This window comes from Mugil cephalus, chromosome 13, assembly GCF_022458985.1.
Source record: "Mugil cephalus isolate CIBA_MC_2020 chromosome 13, CIBA_Mcephalus_1.1, whole genome shotgun sequence".
NCBI lineage: Eukaryota > Metazoa > Chordata > Actinopteri > Mugiliformes > Mugilidae > Mugil > Mugil cephalus.
This window is the reverse complement of record NC_061782.1, coordinates 5,848,119-5,873,125: the sequence shown is the minus strand read 5'-3', so window position 1 is coordinate 5,873,125 and position 25,007 is coordinate 5,848,119. Positions and strand designations below refer to the sequence as shown.

General features: G+C 43.0%; 1 protein-coding gene across 7 annotated transcripts in view; it reads right to left on the bottom strand.

The window, feature by feature from the left end:
* Window positions 1–25,007, bottom strand: part of LOC125019070 (adhesion G protein-coupled receptor A3) — a 160,661-nt gene that overhangs the window by 56,467 nt on the left and 79,187 nt on the right. For all 7 annotated transcript variants that reach the window (XR_007114010.1, XR_007114011.1, XR_007114014.1 and 4 more), the window contains exons 13-14: window positions 1,217–1,427; window positions 559–767 (exon numbers count right to left, since the gene is read on the bottom strand). Coding sequence is in view for 1 of the 7 variants with exons in the window: in XM_047603575.1 (XP_047459531.1) it covers window positions 559–767; window positions 1,217–1,427 (420 nt within the window). In the remaining 6 variants the exon portion in view is untranslated. The remainder of the gene's footprint in view (window positions 1–558; window positions 768–1,216; window positions 1,428–25,007) is intronic.

Here is a 25,007-nt window from a genome sequence, read left to right as displayed (position 1 = left end):
ACAGGGAGACGTCGTCGGAAGAAGGCATCACGCCGGCGTCGAGACCAACTTGAGCGACAACGATGAACGACGCTACGCTTTCCAGTCCAACATTTTTTTTTTTTTTTTTTTTTTGGTTTTTGCTCGGCGATGGTTGCAGCCAATTAGCACACCACTTGCGCTCAGAGGCGAATAGATCCTGACAAGGCGCTCCTTCTCTTGAGCATCGCTTCTATTTCAGCTGCTGTGCTGCTTTTAGGAAAAGGGTGGCAGACTATACAACGCGCGCAACTTCTCATTTCCAGGACATAGGGGGAATTTGGCGTAACGCAAACACCAAAGCCAATAAATCCCCGTAGCGCATTTGACAAATCCCTTCCCTCTCCTGAAGAGCAACAATAAAGGAAGCTTTTAAAGGTCTCCGCATGAAGCGCTTCTTAAACACGTGACTCCATCTATTCCATGGTGGGGGGAAAAGATGCATTTGATCCGTAATAGGCCCTAAGCAGTGAAAGACGCGTTATGTGGGGTCATGGTGAAATGAATGACACTGGTACCGCGCAGCAGTAGACTACTCACCATTAGCACAGCAAAGTTATTATGATGGGTGCAATGAATAGTGGTCGTGTTGCCACCGGAGGCTGTTATGTGGCAGCCCTCTGCCCTCCAGCCACCGTGTCCATCCAGCAGGTCAAAATCCCAATAGGCTGCGGTGGGGTCTACACCCAGTGCGAAGTGCCTGAGAGCGATGGTAACGGAGTGCACGGCGCTCCCGAGGCTGCACCCATCTGCAAGAAAAGCAACAAATTCTGTAAAGGAAACCAAGTGGAAAGTCTGTAAGTGCTAAGGCACAAAAAGCACCGGCGCGGACGCACAGAACTCCTGCATGTACACCACACGCATGCACACGAGCATTAAGTGTCAGACAGTTACTGCAGCTGGGGAGACTGTTGTGTGAAGTGTTGCAGACAACTTTCATCGCAAATAGAAACCCAAAGCAGCCGCTATTTGATTTGATTCATGCTCTGATATATGTATTTGTTTATTATGGAAAAAAAATCAGCGACAGAGTTTGGATTTGGAAACGTGAACAGAAGCCGGCGAGTCAACATGTTGCGCAGAACAAACTGATAAACGGTGACTGTGAGTATGTGTGCGCGCGTGTGTGTAAACATGTCGGCAATACAGCACAGCGTTGACATCACAAGCATCATGATAAACATGGATTTCCTCTTACCTAATTTGGTGAAAGCAACTGGTGTTGAAACGCTCCTACGCTTCCCATCGTCTGCGAGATTCGACGAATTCCCCGTGCAAGGAAAGAGTTTCCCATTGCGAAACACAATAAACTGCAGCTTGCAAGTGGAGTTATCAACAGATTGCAACGCAGAGGAGGAGATAGGCGTACCAGCCAGCGGTAAATGGATTGAGGCGACTGCCACTGAGTTCTGCGGATGGAACAAAAAAAAGAGAGAGAAATAAAAATTAAATAATATATCCGAGATGCGTTTGGAAGGGGAAAAAATCCAATAGAAAAAGACTGACAAATAGCTTTTTTTCTCTCCAGGAGTGGAGGCGACCATAGACCACAAGTGACCAAGGGGATGAGAATCACGTTTGAAGCGCTCTAGTGCGCCTATTTGGTCAGGCTCCCTGCCGCAGAGGTGGAAATGGTTCTTACCATTTCAGCTTGAGGGCACATCAACACTGCAGCTTGATTTAAAGAGACAACCGGTCTGACTTTATCTTCTTTTCACCGAATATATACACAGGAGGATCTCCGAATAAAACAGCCCTGGCAGGATTTGCTGGGGGGAAAGGGAGGGGAGTTCTGGGAGAAAAGCAGGGCTGGTAATGTCAAAGTGCAGACACTCGCCATCTTTGAGCACAACTGAATCCAAAGTGTCCTGTGAACTTGATTTTTTATCGCTGTAACTGCAGGCAAAAAACAAACACCAATCCCCATGTGCAGCCATAGCCCCACAATCCCATCAGTGTTGCATTCAAGAGTCTCACTCTCTCTGATCCGTTATGACCTGAAGCTGATCATTTTACAGTCTAAATGAGCAACATATTCTCTGTCCGTTTTGTCCCAGGGATAATCTGAGCTAAACAAATAAAGACCCAGAGCTCTGGAGCAACATAACTTGCTGAGGGCATAGTGAATGACGCCTCTGGTGGACAGAAAATGTTGCCTGGAGGTGTGTGTGGCCCGATGACAAATGACACTTCTGAGAGGTAGCACTTTAAACTCTGCTAAAGACAGAGTTTAATCATAAAAAAAGGCTTGCAAATTGGCAGTGTCAGCAGATAGGACCTCCCCTTACACATGTGTCCTGCACACTTATCTCCATGCTTCGGCTGATATACTGCAGCTGCAAAAGCTCTTATGAATTTAATATTTCATGCTTAAAAATGGAGAGGGGGAGCTGGAGCGTACTCACAAAGGCAAATAAATGCATGTTGTTCAAGAGGAACGACTTCTGCAGACACTACGCTCAGTGATCATCTTCTGGTCAGTGACCTTCATTGGGGTATGAGGCTCTTTAACTTAAAGGGGAACAAGCAGATATCTTGTATGAACCCGGCACATGTATGAATATAACACCTTAGACCAAAAAAAAAAAAAAAAATGATCCTGCAATTTTATTCAGACCCTAATGGAGCATGACACTAATGACAAGGCTGGTGATGATACTGTAAGTGTTCACAATAAAGATAATGATGATAATGTCACGCCAAATGAGGTCGACTTTGCTCAGCTTTCAATCACATCACCCTCCAGTGTGAGAGGATCAGCACTTTGGACCTTAAGGGGGAGGGAAGGCTTCCTGGCTGGGGTTGAACGTGGATGCCCATAAAGTGCCCTTACAGTTAATGGGAAACTGCTTCGTCAGACGCTCAGGCTAATCAATGCCGAGGAGGAAGAAGGCCAAATTTCTTAATCAAGATAATCAAGACTATCTTCTTTATCCATCCTCGGTTTCCTTTACTGGCCGCCGTGTTGTGATGTTTGTTGTAATGTGGGCGCCCTTGGGATGACAGGCTTAGTGCGAGGCTCTGGGTTGTTTAGATCCTCCAGGTCCCTCTATTACCCTGCAAAATAATTACATACGGGTGACAAAGATCGACAGCGTGCTTAAGCACAGCTCGGTTACATTAGAGTCACCGTGTGTGCGGAGCCATTGGTGTTTTTTTTTTTTGTTTTTTTTTTTACAGCATCAGCTTTGTTAGCTATTAGTTTCTGCATTGACTCACTCTTGAAAGGCTATTGATTTTCATCCTGCGGTGTGTGCGTGTGTTTATGGGGAGAGGACAAAAGACAGAGAATCCACGCCTTAAAATTTATGTTGCATCGTTTCCTTTCTCTGAGCAGCTTTAAGCTCGGCGGCCTCAGACGTCGCGGGATACAGACATCAGGGACGGGGTAGGAGAGGATTTGAGCCTAGGTGACAGCTGGGAGGAGGAGTTAAGCGCGGGTCTGCCACACTGTTCGTAAGGGCGCCTTCTTATACGCCGAACACAGATACCAGGTGACCTCCATCCCCCGGGGAAATGTTTTCAAAGCGTACAACTCGCAAAAAGGAATCTTATCTCGTATACTTGTCTCCTCATCTCTTTCTACATCTTTTATCCTCTTTTATGTGGCGTATCAAAGGGATTTACAGCCCAGAGGGTGTGCTATAAGCCACGGCATGCGCAAGGTCCCATTCTAAGCAACAATCTATGTTCCTCCTGAGCAACCTAAACAGCTACATTTCCTCCGCCCCAATGCCACCGGGGACCTCACACTTCAGAGTTGATTTAGCTGGTTGTACCTCAGCTGCCTGACCTTCCTCCAAGCCCCTCCCTCTGTAGCATGGCAGCATGCTGTAGCCTTAGTAACCGTAATCACACACTCCCCTCCTTCTCTCGCCCTAGCCTCGGGATCATTTTCCTTTTCCCTTTTTTTTTCTTTACCCGCTTATTCCTTCCCTTACAGAGGGCATCCAGGTGAATGTCAGCAGTCACCTCTTATTTCAGGCCGCTCCCTCCCGTCCACAACCTCCTTCTGCCTCCTCCACCTGCTCCTTGATGCACAGCCCTGCTTGACAGAACCACAAAGCTGCAAAACAGCCTGCAGGACAAAACACATCAGCGGCGTTTGACCCGGGGCGGCCACCAAATCACAGCATAAACATCACGCTTGAGCATGGTTCCTTGACTCCACAAGGAGAATTACAATTGAACGTATTTAGATAAAGAGGCTGAAATTAAGGGAGCTATGAAGCATTTTATTACTTAAAAATCCTTTAAAAATTTACTGTATAATACAAACTTAGAAACAGCCGCAGCCCTGCGCCTTGGTTGATATATCTGTGGGAGAGATACATTTATTTATTTGCACAGGCGGCCACTTGAAAATTAACTATGAATAAAATGAATTTAGCTCAAAGGGCAGATTGCTGAGCTCTCCACCAGCCGAGAGAAACTGCTGACAAGCGCAATGGGAGATTTGCATAATTTTTATTGTAATCACTGGCAATCCTGACGGCGTCGATGTGGTCAAAGGCACAGTGACCATGACAAACATGCAGGACGTCCGGGAGGCTTCGGCCGCTCGTTTCCACCCGTGATGTTTTAGAGCCCGAAAATAAATCACAGTTTGGCTCGCGAGAAACATTCAGCGAACTCCCCGGTACCCAGAGCTTGTTTCAAGGTTTCAAGGCATTTGTGGCGCCCGATATTAAAAATATAAAGAAACTTAATTCTACAAAAAGGATTGTCATGCTTGCAGCTCAAAAGGTGCGCTCCATTTCGTGTGGTAGCGTGCTTGGCATTACTTATCAAAAGAAATTAAACACAGGCCCACATGGTTTCCATGCCAACAGGAGTCTGTTTCCTCTAGATGGGTTGTGTTGTTTGGAGGGGGGGGGGGGGGGGGGGGGGGGGGGGGGGGGGGGGGGGGATGGTGGGGAGGCGTTCGAGCAGATTTGAAGCAGGAAATCAGGCTGTTTGGAGAGGCTGAGCTGTCATGTACACTCCCCTCAGTCAGCTCTGACTCAAACTGTCACATCACAGGGCCGTGGCTTAACAAAATAACATTCAAGAGGCTGCAACAGATGGACAACATTGTTTGATTGAAAGGCTATTGTGGATTACAAATTAATGAACTCATATAAAAGCATAACCAACAAATTAACTGCAGGGTGATTGATAATGAGCCAACAAAGGGCTGAGTCTTTGTGTGAGGACAGATCTTAGAAGGGAAATTCAGATTTTCCATCGTTACTTAATGGGAATGTATGACTCTCTGCAGAACGTCATTGGCCACTGACAGTTTGTCTCATCAGTGTTTTGTTGCCACGTCAGTGTGACCTGCGCGTCCATTATTAGTGCAGGCAAAGATGACTGTGACTCAGTACTGAGAGGACGTATTTTAATGCGGCACTGATGAGAAACAAATTCGGGCACACAAAGAAAAAATACATTCCTCTGAGTCATCTCCTGTCTGTTGTTGAAGGGTCAGTTCACTCAAATCACGAACTAGCACATTCTAACTCGGTGGCATCGAGTCCCCGCAGGGCGTCTGTGTTTAATGGTCAGAGATATCCAACCCAACCGAACTCCAGATGCAGCTGACTTTTTTAAAGAAAGTGGGTCCAATTATAACTGTACACAGTGACATTTGTGGATTTATCCACAGTGAAAGACCTCACAGTTTGGAGAAGGGAATTGGCAGTTTATATTCGAAAGTTCACCAAAACTATAGATTGTGTTTTTCCACACTTACTAAAATTTGAGACAGAGTTGTTTGCTATTTTAATTTCATAATAATTACATTTTTACAGATTTATTCCTTTTATTGAGCTCTAATGGGGAAATGCAGGTATTCGTTCACACAGCAGAGTGGCCTGGCATGCATGCAGTTCTCTGAGAGCAGTTCTGGGGTTTGTGGCTTGGTGAAGACGTCTATGCATTGGACATATTGGTGATTGGACCCTCACAATCCCAGAGCTCCTCTTCTCTAAACACCAGCCCACAGGTCCACTTATCTTACCTTATCGGTTTAGGCAACACTCAATGAAAGGTCAACAATAGGTTGGATGTCAATCTCAGGGGACAGAGCTGTCTAACATGAGCAGAATTCATTCATTCACTTATTAGCCAACCAAGGGACAGTAGGAACATTTTTCAAAGGCAAATGGAATCTTTGTTGGTGTGAGAATCACAAATTAGTTGGCAAAGTAGTTGAATCCCACTTGGAAAATAACAACGACAGCTACGTGCACCTGATTAAAAGAGGTGAATCACAATCTGTTGCTGGTGCCAAAAAGTAGCCAACTATGAACAGAAACCCAGGCTGAATGAGGTCATGACAACCACAGATTTAATTCTGGATCCATATTAACAGGCCATAGGAGTTAACTGTCACTAAAAACAACAGATGCGTGCACTGCACTCCATTTTAATTGCCACATCAATTGGATTTACATTACTTTAATTTATTTACTTCAGATTATGAGCCATGCTGAAAATGAAACTGAAAAAGACCATATCGCAAAAAGTGTGGCAATTATTTAACCAGGAGCTCGACGTGATGGATGCTTTGCAAAAATGAAATGACCCGCCACAGCAGCACGACTGCCACGCACAAGCCTCTCTAGGGAAAACGTCCTGTGGCTTCGTGACCTCAAAACATCGAGACAGCAGCACCAGCATCAGGACTGCTACGGTGACTTTTGGTCCATGCCTGATTAGGGGCCAGTGGCTGGAGTTTGTTGTTGTGTCTGCATTAATGACCAGTGTAGTAACACTGATTACCAGTGCAAGTCGTGAGCAGGTTATGAATGTGCATGTAGACTTTTAATACGAAACAATGTACATTTCCATTAACGCTACGCTTCGGGTGGATGTAAGCGGCGTTTTGCAGATAAATAATACAGCTCGCGTTTCAAATTACAGTCAGCACAAGCCAGTGAAGTTAAATCGTGCACTAAACACCATCCAATTAACATGAGCTTAAAAACATATTAAAAATATATATTTACAAATTATATGTACACTGCATTATTCTCTTGCAGTGGAGAGCATAATTAGGTAAAAGCTACAGTTTGAAATGCTTCTAATAGTAGAAGTAATATGTAGTGATAAGTTACTTGAAAGATTAATCAACTACTCAGAAGATAAATAGTAGATTAGTAAATTTTATTGACACAAAGATATCAGAGTAATTCATTTATTTTAAACTCAGAAGTATGAGGAGGTAGTGTCCTCATTTACTATATAGCCAAGCTAATACTATAATACCATAAAAACCAGAGGACACAATCATACAACATATGTGTAAATGCTGTTTCAAACACTATAAAATGAATGCTTGCATCTTAATTGTGACCCTGTTCTCTCCTCTTCTGTCCTCCTCATCATAAATGCCTCGTATTGTGTGTTGTAGGTTTAACCTGAGGTGTTTCACAAGGTTTGTTGCGTTGCAACAAGTCAATAGTTTAGTTAATTTCCACTGTGTTACTGCATCACCTCCAATGTCTGAAGTATGGAAAGTATCGATATTTTGATTTGAGTGTCAATTTTAGAGCATAAAGACCTGGTATCGGAAGTATCGATATTTCAGTATCGATCCGCACGTCACTACCGTCAGACTTACATGCGGTTTATGCCTCTGCGGGACTGGAAATCATAAACTAAGCACGTAGCCAACGACACAGCGAGCCATTAACACTTGTGCATTTGTCAGTAAGGCTGACTCTGTAAAATGTCAGGTTAATTTTTGTTTCTACTTCCTGCTTCACTTTCAACAATGGCGACTGACTTTCACTGAAATTTCGCTCAAGACGAGTCGTAGAAATGCTTGTACCTTTCGACCCTCATCAGTCAATTTTCAGTCAATGCTCTCGCTCTCTGAATAGCCCTGACATGTAGTTACGTTTCTTGGGATGTCCACTACAGGTTTACAGCGTTAGGGTCTCCGTAGGGTCTGGGTTATCGGAGTAGCTACGGCATCATATCGACGCAGAAGCATAAACCGCATAAGTTTCTGGTTGGATTTTGTAAAATGTCTTGAGACAATTTGTATTAACTGTGACGCTGTGAATAAAATAAAACTGAAGAAACTAAATTCACTTTTACTGTCGATAGCGAACTGCCGCAAGCTGTGCCAGTGTTACATCAGCAGTAGATATGCCATAAGGGTATCACGCAAAACCTGAACTAAAGTAAAATCAGAAAGTTGTGCATGGCATTAAACACACCTTACAGTTTGCCTGACACAATTATTTCTAAAGATTTACAAAATATTTCAATGAAGTTTGGGAGTGGCAGCAGGACCAGCCTGTCCCAGCAGCAAAGCAGTGGCGCGGGAGCAGATTTTTCTCTCCCGATCCATTTCCAAAACCACATCTAAAACGCGCTGAACACGGGCCGCCTCACTTTCTAGTGTCACTCTAACGACAAGACGGAGCAACGGCGAATGGAATCTAAAGAATTGCTGGCACTTTATATTGGGAAAGACACTGCGCCCATTAAATGAAAAGCCTGGGTTTACCAGGATGATGAAAACCATCCATCTCAAGTGGGAATTATGCAGCCACAAATATGACAGCAGTGGCATTGCTCTATTTGTATGCGACTTGTTATTGCTGCACAGCTCATCTTAGTCTTCTTTAAAATGAAGAATAGTCTCGCTAACGGTGCTTTTCTGTTCTGTTTTGCACACAGAACCGTAGTTACTGGAAAAAAGTTGCATGGTGATGACAAAGAATACAGTACTTGAATCATGTTTTTTCTCAGGTTTATATAAAGAGAAAAATAAAAGAATGAATTTTATATAAGACCCGAAAAAAATCTCCAGGCGGTGCACGTAAGACATCAGTGCTGAAAACATGACAACCACGTCTGTATTCTCTGACTGTTAATGAGCACAGAGAGTAAAGGGCTGGATGCGCCATTAAAATAGGTAACATTCATATTCCTGTCCATGGCAGGTGAAGCAACAACTGTCCAGCGAGCGCCCGCAGAGATGCCCAACGACAAACCAGCAGTCTTTTACCTATTCATGTATTCATACATATTCTAAACCATTCATTACCTGTTTATTCACCAATATGCTCTGTCTGAATACTGCTGAACGAGTTATAATAGGCCTGTTTGTATGTATAAGACTGAATTGTCATGACTGGAATTGCAAGAAAGAGCCCATCCATAACAATATACTTGTTTGTTTTTTTTTACCTGGGTAGGGATCCCCCACATACACAGACAGTTGTGCGGTCCTTTTGGCAGGTTGTGCCTGGCTATCACCACATTTTGTCTCAGGCTGGATTCAGCTGCGAGGTAGAGGTACAGGATTAATGGGCGGTCAGCCATAACAGTTGTGTGTGTTAGCACTGCCCAAGAGGTGAGTCATAACTTTGGATTGCGCCACAGGGTCCTTTCCTCTGGGAATCCCTGATGGATGTAAGTATATGTTCCGCTCTGTTCAATGCCTCGATGAGGTCTCCCAGATTAGCCTTTACTTTTTGGGTCGTCAGTCCAGGAGAAGACGACAGGACGGAGATGCAATCAGGGTCACGTTGAGCAACCAGTTCATTAATAGATTTGTCACTTCTGTTCCACCTGTCGGCCGGTATTACTTCAAACGCACTGCATCTCAAGCCAGAGACAACTGTGCAGCACCGATATCAAACGTCGTCCCTCTGGCTTCTGTCATAAACGAAGATTTAACCATTGAAATCTACGTTCCGCTCGAGCAGTGTGATTAAAGTAGATGTCCACTGGAAGAGAGAAGGGGTAGAACAATCGGGGTCTCTTTGGGCCTTTTTTTCCAGATTGTAATTTAAGATTCGGCTCGGAGGTGAAATGAATGTGAACTGGTGTGTGGGTGTGTGGGTGTGTGTGTGCTCCGCAGATTGAATCATTCAATTACTTTTCGCTCACTATTTGATTTTCCGTGCAGGCGGTGTTTATGACAGTCTCTCAGTTTTGGCAAGCCAAGGCCAAATATTGATCTCGTTTGACAGCGTTTTTGCAGTTTGAGGGACAACGGTGAACTACACAATTGGACGTCAATGAATTAATTATGGTGCAAGTATAACCCTAAGAGTCGATGTTCACGGCGCCATGAACCCAACTGCTGTAACACAAACACACATACATGCAGATATACAGATATGACATGTGTTCCCAGTCTCCTTTCCATGATATATTGCGCGTATTATCCGATAGTAATGACCACTGAGATATGTCGGCCCGTAGAGCCTCTCCCATTTATGATTCAGAGGCGAGCGCCATAGCTGGTGCGTTTGCACTGTCTCCATGGAAACCCGCTTATTAATCTGCGTGACTTAACAATTTCCCTCCACAGTGGCAGAGTAAGGGCTAGCAAGTGCTCCACACAGAGTAAGTGCCTTTACATCAACATGGGCATGCATGAATATGCATGATGGTGGGGATCTAGGGGCTATTCATCAGCAAAACTAGAGTACAACATGCTACAGTGAGATTTCGGCCGCAGACCTCCACTTGGGAAGATGATTAACCACCCTCTCAACCATCTCTTAGCAGAACATCTAACTGTTAAAATTTCAAATACTTATTTACAAAAAAAAAGAAAAAACAGATCAAATTTTTATACATGATTGAATCAACCAGAGGAAAGTGTAAATATATGTAATACGCAAGATATACAGTGGTCCAGAAGCTTTTTAATGGCATTTTAACACAGGCTGCAGCTCTACGCAGGATGTATAGTTTCTCGCATCGCACCCAAACGCATCAACACCTACTGTGCGACTCTGGGATTCTTGTGACTGTCCGCACAGCAAAGACAAACCTTCCTGAGGAGCCAGAACAAAGCTCTGGAGATCATTCACATCGACGCAAAAAAAAAAAAAAAAACACCTAAACAACATAACGGGGCTTCTGCGCTTTCATCGCTGCGGCGTATGACTCAACAAGCTGACCGCTTCCAGCTGAATCCTGCATGGAGCCCGAGAACCAACCAAGGCGCACATGCACACACCTTCTTCTGACAACCAAAAGAAACACTTTAAAAATTCCTTATGCAACGCTGTCTGTAGAGGCAAAGAACGCACTAAGAACATTACATGGTGAATCATTATGAAAGACTTCCCACCATAATAACATTAAGAACAATCAGGTGTTGCTGCCCGGTTAAAAAGGTATTAACGGTTCTATTATAGAGCCATTTTGTTAAACACCACAGCAATTTGGGATATGAATATACCCCAAATATAAATGCATTAAGGGGTATCATGTAGTCTAAATGTATGTAAGCCACCATTGCCATTAGAATTGTCTAGAGATGTGATCGTCTTAAATGGCCCATTCTCTCATTTTGCATTTAAACTTTGGAAAATGCCCTTGGGCAACGCCAGGGCAAATCTAACAGATCTGGGAGGGGAAATTAAAGCAGAGGAAGAGAGCGCTGTATATTTATGTCCTCCTTTTACCATATTAATCCCTTCCCACTAATCCTTCAGCTGCACCAAATAAAACTGTAATGGCTTCGGTGGTCATCTTTATCTCACCGGGCTGATGATGAACTCACTGGCAAAAACGGCGAACTCATTCCGAGCCGAGGAGATATGTTTATACGCTCCCGTATTTCATTTCTCTGTGTGTCTGATATTATTGCATGCAGTTTGTCAAGGTGCATTTATGGTAGCTTGAGCACAAAACTCACAGTACGGTCCTTCGCGGTACAAACGTGCAGCAACAGATCAACGAGACGGAGCCAGAAGGACAAATGTGTTCACCAAACCCTTCCAGCTTCCACCCACTGCGCTTAGTCATATAACACCGGCTTTATTAAGGATCTAGCCTCCACATTTTTAAAGTCAATACAGTGTGTTTTTCCTCAAATAATTGGAGCTTGAAAAACACTAACAGCTAAAGCAATAGTCCGGTGAAAAGCTGAGGCTTTAAATGTCTGAAGCGTACGTCTTTACAGAGGCTGCTAACAGTAGTCGACATGAGTTAGTGGATTCATTTGACATCCAGAGGACAACACAGACAAACAAAAACGTGCATAGAAATTCCCTGTAATCTTGTTTCCTCCAAGTTTCTATGGTATTTGGATACTTGAGGAAATCAAAGCTAAACTAACTTTCATGTAATTGGGTCCAAACTTGCAACTCAAGTTACACTAATGACGTCACTTAGCATGTAGGTCTGATCAGCCACAACATTAAAACAGGAGAGGTAAATAACACTGACCATCACCTGTCACTGACCTGTCATTTGTGTGGATGTTAGACAAGTAGCACCCACCTAGACCAGATGAGGGACCCCCACCCCATGATAATGACACTCTTTGATGATGGCAGCAGCCATCCCCAGCAGGATGCAGTCTGACACACTAGGGATGTGCGATATCACTATTTTTACTTTCAATCTGATACCAAGTAATGGCAAGGCTAATATCCCGATACCGATATTGATACTTTTAGAAGGCTACTTGTGTATATGAAAATGATGACTTTTACAATTTGTGAATGGACTTATGAGTAATGTATTTTATACCCCAAGCTGCCAAATATCAGACTTCTCTTTAATTAGCTGCTTCTTTTGGGGTAATTTATTCTATTCTATTCATTTTAATAACTGGTATATTTTATCTATCTATCTATCTATCTATCTATCTATCTATCTATCTATCTATCTATCTATCTATCTATCTATCTATCTATCTATCTATGTAATCAGAGTCATTAAAAAAAAGTAATTAATTTCTTGTGAAAACAGACTTGGTATCGATATTTTGATGTGACGATCAATTCTAAAAAAGTAGGATCGCTATTTCTGGATCGATACGTAAATCCCTATGACATCCCAAACTGATCAAATATCTGTAGGATGATCCACAGAGGCCCCTCCCCTCAACCCACAGGACCCCAAAATATATTAGTAGGTGTGTGAGTTTGGATCAGCTGCCATCGTCCCCCACAAAGGAACAAAATTTACAGAGTCAGTAATGAGTCACTGTGACTATCTGATCTGGCATCTCTGCTGGTTCCTTGGCAACATTACGAAGAGAACAGTCCTCTCGAAAAAGCCTCATCAAACTACAGGTAGCCATTTTTGCACTTCAGCCAATCCCAGACTAAGTCTAAGTTCCCCCCTTGGTATTGGCCTCTTTGCTAAGGTAAGTTATCTGTCTCCTCTCTAATATGACAATGATGACGATGATAATGTGATATTGATCTCCCCGTCTGCCTCTTAGCAGGAACGCCAAGTCAGAGTAGTTCAGTAGATGTTGAAGTGGTTCTGTAAAACCTACAACAGACAAGGATTTGATAGTCAAAAGACAGATTTGTGTATAATTACAGGTTATTATTCTATTTTTCCTCAAGTGGCCATTAAAATGTGTGTAACAAGAAATCAATTCATCAAATTTTCATTAAACTGTCCTAATGTGATGAATGAACATTTGATGTATTTTGACAGTTGCTCAGCTGTTTGGTATTCTGTGCAGGTCTCCCAGTCATGGCCATGCTGAGGGATCCAAGACACACCACTGCAAGCAACAGGGTAGGATGGAGGATTTATTGGAGCTCTCTCATGCCTCAGACGCACTTCACTTTAATCGATCTGTTGAAGCATTACCATAGTCAGCTCGCTCTAGCCGTTCAGATTTCCCCACCCCCCCCCCTTCCATGTTTTGATCAATGAAGGTCTCATCCATAGTCAACCGAACGCCCCCTCCAGCTACGGTGGGACCAGAGTCAATTGACTTATATGTATCGTTAAAACCACAGAAGGATTCTGTTACTCAGACCACATTTCTAAAGACGCACAATCAAGACAGCCAGCAGTTTCTCCGTGATCAAGACAGTCATGGTAGGAATGACAGTTCTCTAAAGATAAGATGGAAAACACGATGATCTGAGCTTACGTATCTGAGCAAACGAAATCCCAAGGGCTCTACACTCGATTCATCAGCCGTTTAATCTGTTAAACAGGGGTAATAAGCTGGTGTCAGGCCAATGCCTGTTTAGCACAATTGCCGTAAATTGCTGTCCTAAGCATTAAGTAGCAGAGGTGGACTGAAGTTGTGCAGGTGACTTAGACATATAGTCAAATGCCAAAGCTTCAGTATTTCTTTATTTTATTCTAGCTGATTATGTTTATGTATTTTGAAGGGATTGTTGACTAGACAGTAGACAACATGAAATATAGTAGCACACTGCAAGATGTCAAGGTCCAAAGGTGAATATTTACTGTATTTGCTGGTCTTCTTTGAGTTGTGATGGCAGCGGCAATTATTTCCTCAAATTCTTGGACGAAATATCGATTAATGAACCGTGCATTTCTCCACCAACCAGATGAGTTGCAGTTTACACACACATCTGTCCAGATGCATAGAATATACACTAGGTTGCAAGTGTCGTGAAGACTTTGAAGGAATTTAATTTGACAAGCACTTTGACAAGTATTAATCCAGTGAATAATATCCATCAGAAACACATAGTCTATACTAACAGACTATTTCTACAGAGGATTAGACAGATTGAGTATAAGTATTACAAATATTTGCAAATCATATTGCAAAATTATACTATGTTGTAAGTTAGTTTCAGGTGACGAGGAATTGAATTAGGGAGAAAAATTGTCTTGGTTAGTAAATACATGTATAAACCTATTGGCATTATAACGAGGGTAAGTCACCTTATTACTACATATGGTCTCTTTACACTTCATTTATTTATTTATTTTTTCTTAGAATTGCAACCTGCTCACAGTCACATCAGCTCCTCTGTTTCAGATTCTGTTTTTATTTACTAGTTGCATTCATGTGAAGGCCGTATTCCTATTTTTCAGCAAGTACACAAGGTCACACGTATTCATAATCTTAATTCTCCAAGCGTTTTGAGTTGCAGTGGTCAGTTTTTAATTAATATTTAGAGGCACCAAATTATAGAACAGCTTTTCCCATTTGCCATGTGTGTTTGTGTACCAGTCCATAGGTCCATGTTGTATTCGCTTCATTCACGGTAATTTATTTTCCTCAGGAGATCTGGCTGTACAGACTGCTAAGATTATTCTTTGTTTTATTCTTTACGTGATTCAATCAGTTTTACGTAGTTTTATTTGTGCTGTTTTCTCTATAATATTGTGAAACCTAATATTACAAAGGTTGATGCTTCAGATACTCCATGTCCACATGGTATTTCTGCCTCTTCCTGCATTTTATTCCTTTTGTTGTTTTTAAATTGCACAAATAAAGAAATAGAAATAATTCGAAATATCACAAAGTTAGCGAAATCTCACAGCAGTGTGTACTTATTGTGTGTCCTGTGTGTAACTTTTCTAAAACGTTCTCCTCATGTACTTGCTACACTTTGTCGCTATACATACTGTATATATGTGGAAAAATTAATGATTCTACTTCTCTTTGAACCAGGCACAAGGTCACTATCTATAATTAATGGCTGCAGAGAATAATGTCAGTGTTAGATGTCCGTTTATCAGGTTTTTCCACTGTCACATTACAGAAATAATAGGACAGATGATTTAAATGGAGCAGCGCTAACTGGAGCCAATCTAAATACTTCCCATCCTCGGCCATCTTCTGAGCCTCCACTTGGCCCAGATTAGCATCAGACAAGAGGGCACACTTTGAAGATTCTGTCTCAAAAAGTGATTAGCTGGGAGTCGGTCACGTAACCCAGCTGGGGCTTGGGTCTAAGCCGTCGCTCCACAGTGACCATGGGGGGAGGGGGAGACGGAGGAAATAAAGTTATTAATCAGATTCGTTTTGACCCTGATTACGAGTCAAGCCGAGCAATGGCGTTTACAGACTGACATCTCATCACAACATTTAATATATGTGACAGAATGCAACAGCCATCTTTGAGCCGAAACTCTGGAGCCTGTATATAAAAAAAAAGGTAGAACAAAGCGATATGAGGCAATTGTTTTTGATTGATTTTTGCGGTTGTTCCAAGACGTGCAAAACCGTGCAATCAATGATTTAGCTCTTCTTGTTTGAGAGCAGACTTGTTGGGACTTTTTTTTTTTCTTACAGAGTAGTACTGGGTATTCTTCGGCAAAAACAAACATTAGCTTGGATAAAGTATGATGGTGACTCATCAGTAAATATTTAATTACATAATAAGTTGTTTGGTAAGTTAAGAGACATGAGACATCTTACTAGAAAAGCTGTTATGCTTTGAATTATAGCCCATAACAGACATTGAAACTGTTTAATGTGTAGTGTATGAGGTATTAATACAATACTTTCTGGCTGCCTGTACAAATATGGAAGTGTACACGGGGAACAAAGGGTCACTTTGCATTTAAGGGCAACTTGGAAATATATGAGTGTGATTATGTTTTGAACAGAGCACCCATTTAGTAATTGAGAAGTGCAGCAATAGTATGTCACAGTAACGATGGAAGAAAAATTGAGAAGGCTGTGTACAATATTGATGATGCAATTAAGTTTTTAACATTTCCTAACAAGGGGTAAAGCCTGGGAGGGATGGTCTACCCACCTCCGTTTTTTTTTTTTTTTTTTTTCGTATCAGATTAATTTTTTAGGCTGTATACATGAGTGTCATGATCGTTCTGCCCTTTATAACGCATGCACGCTCTGGAACCTTTTTCTATTGGGGAATCAGCCGAGACAACGTCAAACCATTTCCTGGATCGTTTGTGAGGATTTCTGCTCCTTGAGAGAAGTGCGCTATTTCACTGGAGTACCTTTGCAAGGCAAGCCTGATCTTTACAAATGGGAACAAAATCAGCCCAGTGTAATAAATACTGCAACGAGCTATTTTTGCATGAGTAACTCCAGCTAAGTTAATGGCTATTACAGCACATTACAATCAAAAGACCAGGCGCCACGTCTCAGTGGGAGGGCACTAGCATTGTTCCACATAGTGTGGAGGTTGTAGAGTGAATGTTAAATGTGTCTTGCCTAGTGGGGGATACCCAGGAATTGGTGGTTAATAAGAGCAAAACAGTGATACTCTAATCCGTGAGCTGAAATTTAAAGTTGCTGAAAACCTATCAAATGTTAGGAGACATTTAATACGGTACACCGATCAGGCATAACATTATGACCACTGATGGGAGAAGTAAATAACATCTGCTGATAATTCAATGTTCTGCTGGGAAATTTCTGGAACTGGTATTTATGTGGATGTTACTTAAAATGCAGGACCCACCTAAACCAGACCAGGCCCCCCCACCCCATAGCAATGACACTCCTTGATGGCATCAGTCATCGAGTCTCCAGCAGGATACAGCTTGACACAGTCACACACACAATGTTATGCATGCAATAATGATGAAGTTACCATGTTTTTTTGTTTGTTTTTTTAGAAAACTCCAGCTGAGTAACACCATAATGTTTGCCTGGATGGAATGTGCAGCGTGGTATGTGAAGAGGTATGACATATTCCACCTTGACTCTGCAGCAGTGTCAGACCAGAGTGGGGGATGCGGCTGTAGTAATGGCGGCGGGAGGGGGTGGGCTGGTGGGTCGGTGATTTACACCAAACCCATTGCTGCTGTCCCCTCTGCGACACCATGACACTATCTAGCTGTTTGTCTGCAATCCTTTGACCCCAGGTCCACCACTGCTGCCCCTTTCTAGACTAAAGAGCCTCCAACATGCGCACAGCGGCCATCACTATGTCACTGCATCTCGGCTACATGGATCTCGGGGGTGGGGGCTAATTGGTCACCTTATGGCAGTGAGTCTATCTCAGCTACTCTCTTCAGAGGAGGTTAGCGCTATCATCAAGGCGTCATTACAGGGGGAGAACTGACCAGCGCTGCAGTTTTGAAGCGTATACAAAGATTTGTTCTTGGCTTTGACCTCATTCATTTAAAAGTCAATTTGACTCTGCCCACTAGTACCACTAATATACTAATTTTCATGTACTTAAAGACGCCATCCACAAGATCAACATTTTTTTAAAAACAAATATTGCTTTTCCAGTAGTTTAGCTGTCAGTCAAACTTAGTGCTGGGATTCGCTTCACCACAAAAGAGCCATTAGCATCCATCCAGGAACTTCTGAGTGTCACACAAAGTTCCCCAGAAGGAATAACATACATTATATTAAGTCCTTCTAAGCACTGAGAATTTGTTATATTACGTAGCACTCTGCCTATGCCTGTTTAGTCATAGCTGCTATTTTTCCTAATGCTAGCTACCCAGTTGGTTCATTTGAATTAAAATTTTCCAACCAACCAGTTACATAACACATGCTAATTAAATTTATTGCTCATTAAAAACCATTTCCCACTGTACTCTAACTAGCTGCAAATTATAGTCAACGCTGCCAGCTTTTTGAGGATAAGGAGGCTTTTATTAGTTTCCCTTCCGTAACATATAGTTTGCACCATTGCGTTGTGTATGACATACAATTCCTATTTTTATGCTATATAGTGACACTTCTTTAGTCAAAATACAAACCAATACATGTAGGTACTCTGACTGAGACATCAAAGAATGAGGTTTCAACAGACACGGTCGAATAAGCCAAGAAAAGAAGAGCACAATGCTGTATGCTACATGTTAGCAACATGCAGTAAGTGCACGGAGGCTAGCTGAGAAACAATGACAAAGTGGCTCAGTGAGACCACGGTGCTGACACATCTCCCTCAACAAGCTCTTAAAGAGTGAGCTGCAAACCTGCAGCCTCCAGAGAGATTTGTATGAGAATGGATGCTTGACAGTGGCGGGCGCCAACCCGACTTTAGTTCCACTCCGGGGATTGGCCTGCCTTTCCATGTCAGTGTAAATGTAATTTTCACTCAGCTAAGGCACCCCACCCCCAAGGTAGCTCCTCACCTCAGACCCTGGATTAAGGTGTGAGGGTGACAGACAGACAGGCTGCAGCAACGTGCGGTGTAAGAAATTAAATTAATGTGTACGTGAGTGTGCTTGCATGCACAGCAGTGTGGATATGTGCGGGCATGCATGTGTGCATTCTGTGGAGGTGCCGTGACACCTTGAGTTTGTCCCACTTCACCACATTATTGTCGTCCGTGCACATAACACATATAGCGGCGGGGGATCAAATCTAATTTCACACAGCCAATACTTTGACCTTTAGATCTCTAAACACGTTTAAGCTCGGCACCAATATAAAGTTTACAGAAGACCTGAATACTTGTCTCCGAAGTTGTTTAAGAACCGAACATATATTTTTTACAGTATGCTGTTGACTAAAAACATCAGTGTACATCAGTGTACAGTGTAGTGTTTGGAGCAATGCTGGATATAATAAATGTATTGATTTTTTGTTTGGTGGTCGTCTGACTCATCTTGCTATTCAGACCTTAATGCTGTCAGAGTGGCTCAGTGACAGAGTAGTGCTTCAGGTATTCAAAGGCCTTTCCAGTGGAGATAATTGTGTCAGTTCCCTATCTCAACATCTCAGTGACCTTCCATAGACAGTCCTCAGTCTCTGGTCCCAGGACAGAAGAGGGAGCTAGGTGCACTGGATAACACGGAACTGACTCGTCACATGATCCCAAACACCACTGACCTTTGCTGGCTCCCCATGGGAACTCCGGCCTAGGTCTATATCTACAAGACTTAACCTAACACATACTGTCGTTCATGTCTTTCCTCAAGGCCACGGTGTATTACATGTACCCGCCCATTTACAATGAAAGCTCCTTTCGAAACTGCCATTCCAAGCCACAGTGCACTCCAAGGAGGTACAGGGCCAAGATAAATTCCCCAAACACTCCAGTGTATGTGTAAACAGGAACTGTCAATCGAAGGCCCTCAAGGGCGGAAGACTTTTGTTGCTGGAATACCAAGGTAAGATGATTTTTATCCATGCAACAACTTGTTGCTACCACTGAAAAGGCAGAGCCTCCTACAGGCTGTTACATACTCTGCAAGAAGGGGGACGTTTGTTCTCGCACCTCCCGAATGAGAGCTGCAAGAACAAATGACGTCATTTTGCTCCCATAGCCCTTGTTTCGGAGCTCTCCGTGGTTAATGCAAAAATGCTAGCAGCCACACTCCCAGGTGCAAATATTCTCAGTGTGATAAATAATTTCTCCTGGTTAGAGATCGCTATACTGTGTGTGTGGGTGCTTGCCGAATGAACAACGCAATCCGCAGCCGTCAAAACTACTGGCCGACATCCGAAAATAAAAAGAAAATTGCCTCTCCTCGTCCATCTCCCGTATCTCCCACAATGCTTAGCGCAAGTGACATATGCAGTGGGAGGGCCCTATGTGAACTTCCCAACTTGAGTTTCTTATGAAGCATAAATTACATGGTCAAAACTAAAATTTTTTCGTGTTCTCCCATGTAACAAGCTTAAGCAGCCTCATAGCGTCACATGGCAGGTTGGGAGAGGAGTCAGAGCGTGCATCTTCTTGCTTTTGTAATAACCAAAATGCCCTCACACTTCTTATTATTAATGTCTGAATATATTATTATTAATTTTTGTATTTTTTTATGAGTGCAAGCAAACAAACATATTATTTAAAGAAGAATTCAAGTACAAAAATGGTTATAAACTTTACACATTAGCTCTTCAGAGAACTTCAGCGTTAATTTAACTATGAGGCATTTTGGAAATTTTATTGAAAATTCACATCAGACAGAAGAAATTATTCAGCACAATATATTAATAATTTAACCGAATGCATTCTAATATGGTTGGAGGAGCTCTTTAAGTAGGGCCATTGACTGAAGCGGCTTCATTTAGCCCGACATTTCTAAGACGTAAAGGAAAACCTATAGACCCTGCCCCAAATCTGACCCCGTTTACCGGGGCTAATGCCTTAATTGACCCAAATAAACAAGGAGAACGTCAGCAAAGCCACACCACCGCCTAGTCAAAGCAAGTCCTGCTCTTGCAGAGGGAGGAGAAATGCCTTGAAAATCACATTCAAATAAGTAATGAATAAGGAAATCTACAAGAAGGCCCAGAATGAATGAGAATGAGGGCACTAGGATAAATTTAGAACAAAGATATTTTTTTTGGAGGACACATTTTCAAAGCAGGGTAAACTGAAAAGAAGGCCAACAAAGGAAAAATACTTCTTTTTCATACTGTATTAAGAGGTCACTGGTCTCTGCTCTTATGGACAGTGTACAGTTTTGATGTGTGTATGTGTCTCGTTATATTAATTGTCTGTTTACTGCTGCGGTGCGACAACAGAGCGTAGTGTTTTCCTCTGCTACATTATTCATGGGCTCGAGGAGAGGCTTGGCTCCGCGTTTGGCGCAGGCTTGTTTTGTTTATTGTCCCCCGTTACGCCGGGCCCTATCCCACCCCTTACTTCTCGCATTCTGAATTCTTAATCGAAGCCCACACTCGCTCACAGCCCAAACCTTGGCTGGCTTTCCTCCTGAGCCGCAGGCGTGAGGAGCCGGAAACAAGTTCAGGTGGATCTCGTCTTTGTCCTTGCGCTCTGTTTACAGGAACACACAGCGCAGATTAATGGAGATAATCAGATAGCGGCTTTTAATGAATAAATTATGACTGGCTTGGATCGGGAAGCTCTGGATTTTACCCCAGGGAGGTAAATAAAAAAACAGGGTTTGAACGAAGGCTTAAACACTTCGCACTTTCTGGATATGGCATAAAGTTACCTACAAAGGAGCAGTGTCACTTGATACTCACAAATATCAAACGAAGTTGGCTGAGAACTGCAGGTAAGTCAAAATCAATGCTCCGACAAGTTAAAACCACATCATCTGAAACCCGTTGTTTTAATTGAAAGGCGTATTGAGTGAAGACAATAAAGGTCTACATCAAGAGGGTGCATTTTCACAGACATAAGAAGCTGGAAAGAGACATTTTTAGTGATGCAGGAGAGATGCCGGTTGGTGTTAAGGGTGGGCAGGTAGGCAGTGGTGGGTAAAACTGATTTTTATTGAACCATTAAATCCCCAGTGCCAAATGTAATTTGAGGTTTTTGTTGCCTCGCCACCATTAGCTGCTAACAACCCAGTCGCTCCGGGGCATGTCCTGATAAAAATAGAGTGGGGAGACAAGGGCAAATCAGAACAACAGACTATTCAATCTGCACAATTATGTTGTCGTTAACATTAGCCCATCTGATTCCTTAAAGTCGGGGCGGACAGGCACATCACTCGGGGAGCTTCCAAATCTCATCAGAGGGGAGACACAGGTGGAGAGCAAAAGCCAAACACCGCAGCGTAATATTGCGTTGAAGCGACGAGCGAGAGACATTGTAATAGACAGCCAGGGAGCAGATAGAGTCCTGATGAGAGTGGGCAGGTGTGTGTTTGTTTGGGATCGTGTGTTTGTGTGCGCGACTATGCAGCTCAGAGGATAAGTGCACATTGAGCGACAAGGGACACGCCGCATCACCATAAAATGTAATCTATTAAAGCTTATCCCAGACTAGATCGCTACATCTAAATTCATCTCAGTCTGTCAGGCCCTCTTCTATTCCCAGCGCAGTCGCGCCATAATGGGATGTGACAGCACATGTCCTAAGGAATGAGAAAATAAGAGATCTCCATGTCACATAGCTGTGTCATTTTCATACGCCCTCTTACCCTATAAAGACACGGAACAGTCAAGCAAACGCACCAGGCAGCATGGACAGAATTAATATACTCATGCACTTTAAGCCTTGCACGCATGCTAACAGATGGGTTGCCATCATTTCTCTTCCCCCAATAATCTTGTACCTGTAAAGTCATACTTTTGTAAAACTTCAGTGCTAATGCAGACTGAGGCTAAAGGACCATGGTCCACGTACACCGATATGACATAACGTTATGACCATTGACTTGGCATTCATGTGGGTGTTACTTAGATGTGTACCACCCACCTAGACCAGACCAGGCAGCCCCACCCCATAGCAATGACATTCCTTGAAGGCACCGGTCATCCCCAGCAGGATGCAGCCTGACACCAGGGCTGGGCAGTATACCGGTTCATACCAAATACCAGTATTTTTTCAGTTATGAGATGAACTTTTAATAAACCGGAATATCTGTGTATTTGATTACGCAGTGTTTATAATGTTGAGCCATGAGACACTGCTTCTGACTGGACGTTTTCAATGTAGTGCTTCTAAACACACGTGGTGCGATGGTGTGTGCTGCGTCACTGCAAGGCGTGGTGAAGATGGAAATGTCCGAAAAATAAAGCAGCAGAACGGGAAGACTTGTGCCAAAGGAAGGTGCCATGTCAGTTCATTGCTTTTTCTTAAGGTGACCAGACGTCTCTGATTTCTGGGGACAGTCCCCGTTGTCCCCAATTTAAGCTTTTCATGAATGAGAAGAAGAAAAACTGTCTGCACGCAGACTACAGTTATTACGGTAGCTGGTCGCGCTGCTATTGACATTGCAGACATGGCAGTAAATATCTTTAAATATGAATAAATATGTCAAAATAAATGAAACCGCAATTGTTTCCACTTTTCATCTCCAAGCTGCAAATGTCCCCAGATTTCCACATCAGCAGGCAGTGCTAACACGGCGCCACGCAAACCTGTTGGAAGATGTCTGTTTGCTGATGAGTCGCGACTGTTTTGGAGGCACACGACAATATTACCAAGGCAGTCATAATGTTATGCCTGATCGGTGTAGGCTGTAATTCCGGTGAACATAAACCTGCTTGCTTTACTGCAAAAGCAGTAAATGTTCACTCTTGCGCTCAGCCTTCATGCGCACAGCTATTTTTTGACATGCCGCAAAACAAATGTCATCCTCGAGCACCGTTTCAACAAAATCTGAGTCCACCGCCGACAGAATGTCAAACAAACAAACCATAATGTGACCCTATCTTAAAGCCACGATGGTCAACCCGAAGCCTGGGGAAAATAAATAAATAAATCTTTTAAAAGTCCTACTGGGCTACCAAAAATGGATTATAAAGCAGTGACCTTGCAACAACTGTATACAAAAGTATAATGCGTTCACATCGAGTTTCCCCATTTCAGAAAAACAGATTATATTTTTCATATATATTGTTTTTTCATAAAAACATTCCTTGCAATGTTAAGCCAATAATGTCATTAAATGCGCGAAAAACAGAGTGAATTCATTAGCATTCAGCTACTGTACATTTATTTTTAGTACATGAAAAAGAGCTCTGTTATCAAGGTTGACGCTCTAAACATCCGCACCCTGGAAGGAGAAATATGATATATGGTTTCAATGCTCAAAAACAGCATTTACTTGTGAACAAAAGACCTATAAAAAGATATAAAAGGCTAGATTTTCATTTTAAATGACAGAATCAAGCAATGTATTTGTGAAATGTTATGTAATGGCTGGAGTTGCTCCAGTAAACTCTCATAGAGGACATGTTTGGCCAAATGCTCAGTTATTTTCCTCAAAAATAGAAGGCAAGCTGTAGTAAACTGTAGTTTGTGTTTACTTCAGAGAGGCTTTACTCGGGCTCAAAACGCACCTCGGCTTGCTTAATCACCCAGATCTCACCGAATGTCCTCCAAGACTCAAAACCCAACTCCAAACAAGTGTCTTATCTGACAGAGCAGCAGGCAGCCGTCACAAGCCTCTTTCTGTCTGTTCCTCTTCTCCTCCACCCCTCACTGCTCACCTTCTCCCCTACCTAACACCTTCGTTCGATGCGTCCCACTCCGTCAACCCGCCAGGCGACGAGTGCCTTGACACAATGCACCAATCGTTGCACCGGGAGCGCGGCTCAGCACCTCCCCCGCGGTCCGGTGGGACTGGCCGCCGCTTCGTGCTCCGGGCTTTTCCAGCAGACACCAGCCAGCTCCTCGGACCACTGTGTGACTGCCAGGAGAAAGGAGTTCTAATAATCGGCCGCTGCCACTGAAGCAGAGCCAGGGACGCGTGGACACAACCACGTTGAGAGCTATGTATCTATCTGTCATCCACAGTAATCACCCTATTTAAATTCAGCTGGGAAAGATCTTGCATCTTGTAAAAAAGAAATGCATTTTGTTTTGAGACATTGCTGACCCAGGTTATCGTGCAGGATGACTCAGTGGTAGTGGACTATTTTCCTCCATATTTTCGGTGGTGGCACAAAACAGCATCGTGGGATA